The sequence below is a fragment of the Nematolebias whitei genome, chromosome 6, assembly GCF_014905685.2.
Source record: "Nematolebias whitei isolate Nwh7 chromosome 6, NemWhi1, whole genome shotgun sequence".
In the NCBI taxonomy this organism is placed as follows: domain Eukaryota; kingdom Metazoa; phylum Chordata; class Actinopteri; order Cyprinodontiformes; family Rivulidae; genus Nematolebias; species Nematolebias whitei.
The window spans coordinates 33,979,477-33,981,212 of NC_056503.1; the positions used below are offsets into that span (position 1 = coordinate 33,979,477).

Sequence of the window (1,736 nt, forward strand, 5' to 3'; positions counted from 1 at the left end):
GATCTCCTCAATGGCAAAAATCATTGTTTGAGCAAACCGAAATTCTCTTAAATCTATCCTGGAAAAAGAAACAGGTCATTGTTTTGTGCACTTAATCTTTGGTTAGGATGCTGATAGTGAAAACAGAAATACCCAGTACTTGGAGCACAAGAGAGGTTCTGGCTTATCAGTCAATGAGAATAAAGATGTTGAGATTTGGGTATGAATAGAGAAAACTCCTCCAATAGTGATGTCTCCTTTCTTGTACAACAGAGGAATCTCAGGGCTCCCCAGCATCTCACAGAAGGCCGTGTCATTTTCAGCTAAAGCTACCAAAACATTTACAAGCATTACAATTACAGAAATGCAAAAACACATTTTCAAAGAAACTCAAGCACGCAACCCTTCAACTTGACCAAAATCTGTTTATTCTCAGAGGCTAAACTTTATAGTCCTACAGCTGATGATGAGGCCTTTAGTCCTCTAATCAAATCACAGTTTGATGATGACATGGCCCCTCTTCATTTGTCTACTATTTTCATTATTATTTAGTTTTGCATACAATTTAATTGTACTACAAAAATAGTAGAACTTACATTTCCCTCAGTACTTTTGATGGTTTTCAATAATACGTTTCCAGACAATATTTCAACATTTTGCTTTTGACCATGTCTGCTTTTTTAATCTAGTTTTTGTACCTTTGATTTTTTTTTTCAAGTTTTATTGGTAGAAAACATTTTTTATAGTTTTTACCACAGACTATTTTCCTCATAAAAACATTTTGTTTTTAAAATAATTCATTAGTGCATGCACTAAAAAGTATAGCCCCTATTAGACCAGATTTAGGTATACTACAATCTAACATTGATATTGTTACAATCAAAACACACACATATAAAGAACATCAAATGCTATATGGCTATTTTTTCAATATTTATTTTAAAATGCATGTCAAAGTCAAGAAGCTGTGTGTGGGAAAATATACATTTCAAAATTTATTGACTTGTTCAGCCACTTTTAGTGGTAAAAACTAAATATTCCAGTATATTCGCACGTCTTGTCAGCTGCGCGGAAACTGTGCGCACTGTCCAAAGAGGGTTGAGACTTCATGCTCGAGCGTCCACCCTGAGCAGCTGCAGTCAGCTCCGCAGAAAAGGGTTGTTTACCTTTGGGACAAATTGAGGTCGCTAGTAGGTCGTTTGCTGACAAGCCTACTGGATTGATTGACAGGTTGCAAAAAAAACAAACAAACGAGAGCTGGCAGCCCCTGCCGCAGCAGTGTTCTGTTTATATGTTGTTCATGAAAAGTTTTAAAGATTAAAAAAAAAAAAAACAGGGCGCATTGACCCTGTAGCCCACACATTAGAGCAGCCAACCAGGAAGTCTCCAGATCCTCCTGCAGCCATGCTGCGCCTGATTTTAATTTGCTTGTGACAAAATCCTTAATTTCTCACCATTTCAGTCATGGCATCAATGGAGGAGGAAGAGATTGCTTGTCTTTTGGCAAAAAACAAAATAAAATGTCAGATCTGTGAGGATTGTTTACTTGGTGTGTGCTGCCCTCGTGTGGTCTTTCTGTTCTCCCTATTTTCCTGCCTCTCACATATTTTCTCCACTATTAACTAATGCTGTCCACCAGTCACTTTGCCCAGCTGTTTTCTGTTTACCCCTCATTAGCGTGCCTATATATCCTGCATCTTATCTTTGTTTCCCTGTCTGAGGATTATCCTTCCATGGTGTGTGATCTGTCCCTGTTC

At 37.7% G+C, this 1,736-nt stretch overlaps 1 protein-coding gene across 1 annotated transcript in view; it reads right to left on the minus strand.

Moving 5' to 3' along the window:
* Positions 1-1,089, minus strand: part of LOC119410900 (extracellular calcium-sensing receptor-like) — a 3,516-nt gene extending 2,427 nt beyond the window's left edge. Inside the window, exons 1-3 of the mRNA XM_037677824.1 lie at positions 1,065-1,089; positions 140-308; positions 1-58 (exon numbers count right to left, since the gene is read on the minus strand). The exon at positions 1-58 is cut by the window's left edge and continues 1 nt beyond it. Coding sequence (XP_037533752.1) covers positions 1-58; positions 140-308; positions 1,065-1,089 — 252 coding nt within the window. The remainder of the gene's footprint in view (positions 59-139; positions 309-1,064) is intronic.
* Positions 1,090-1,736: the final 647 nt, after the last annotated feature.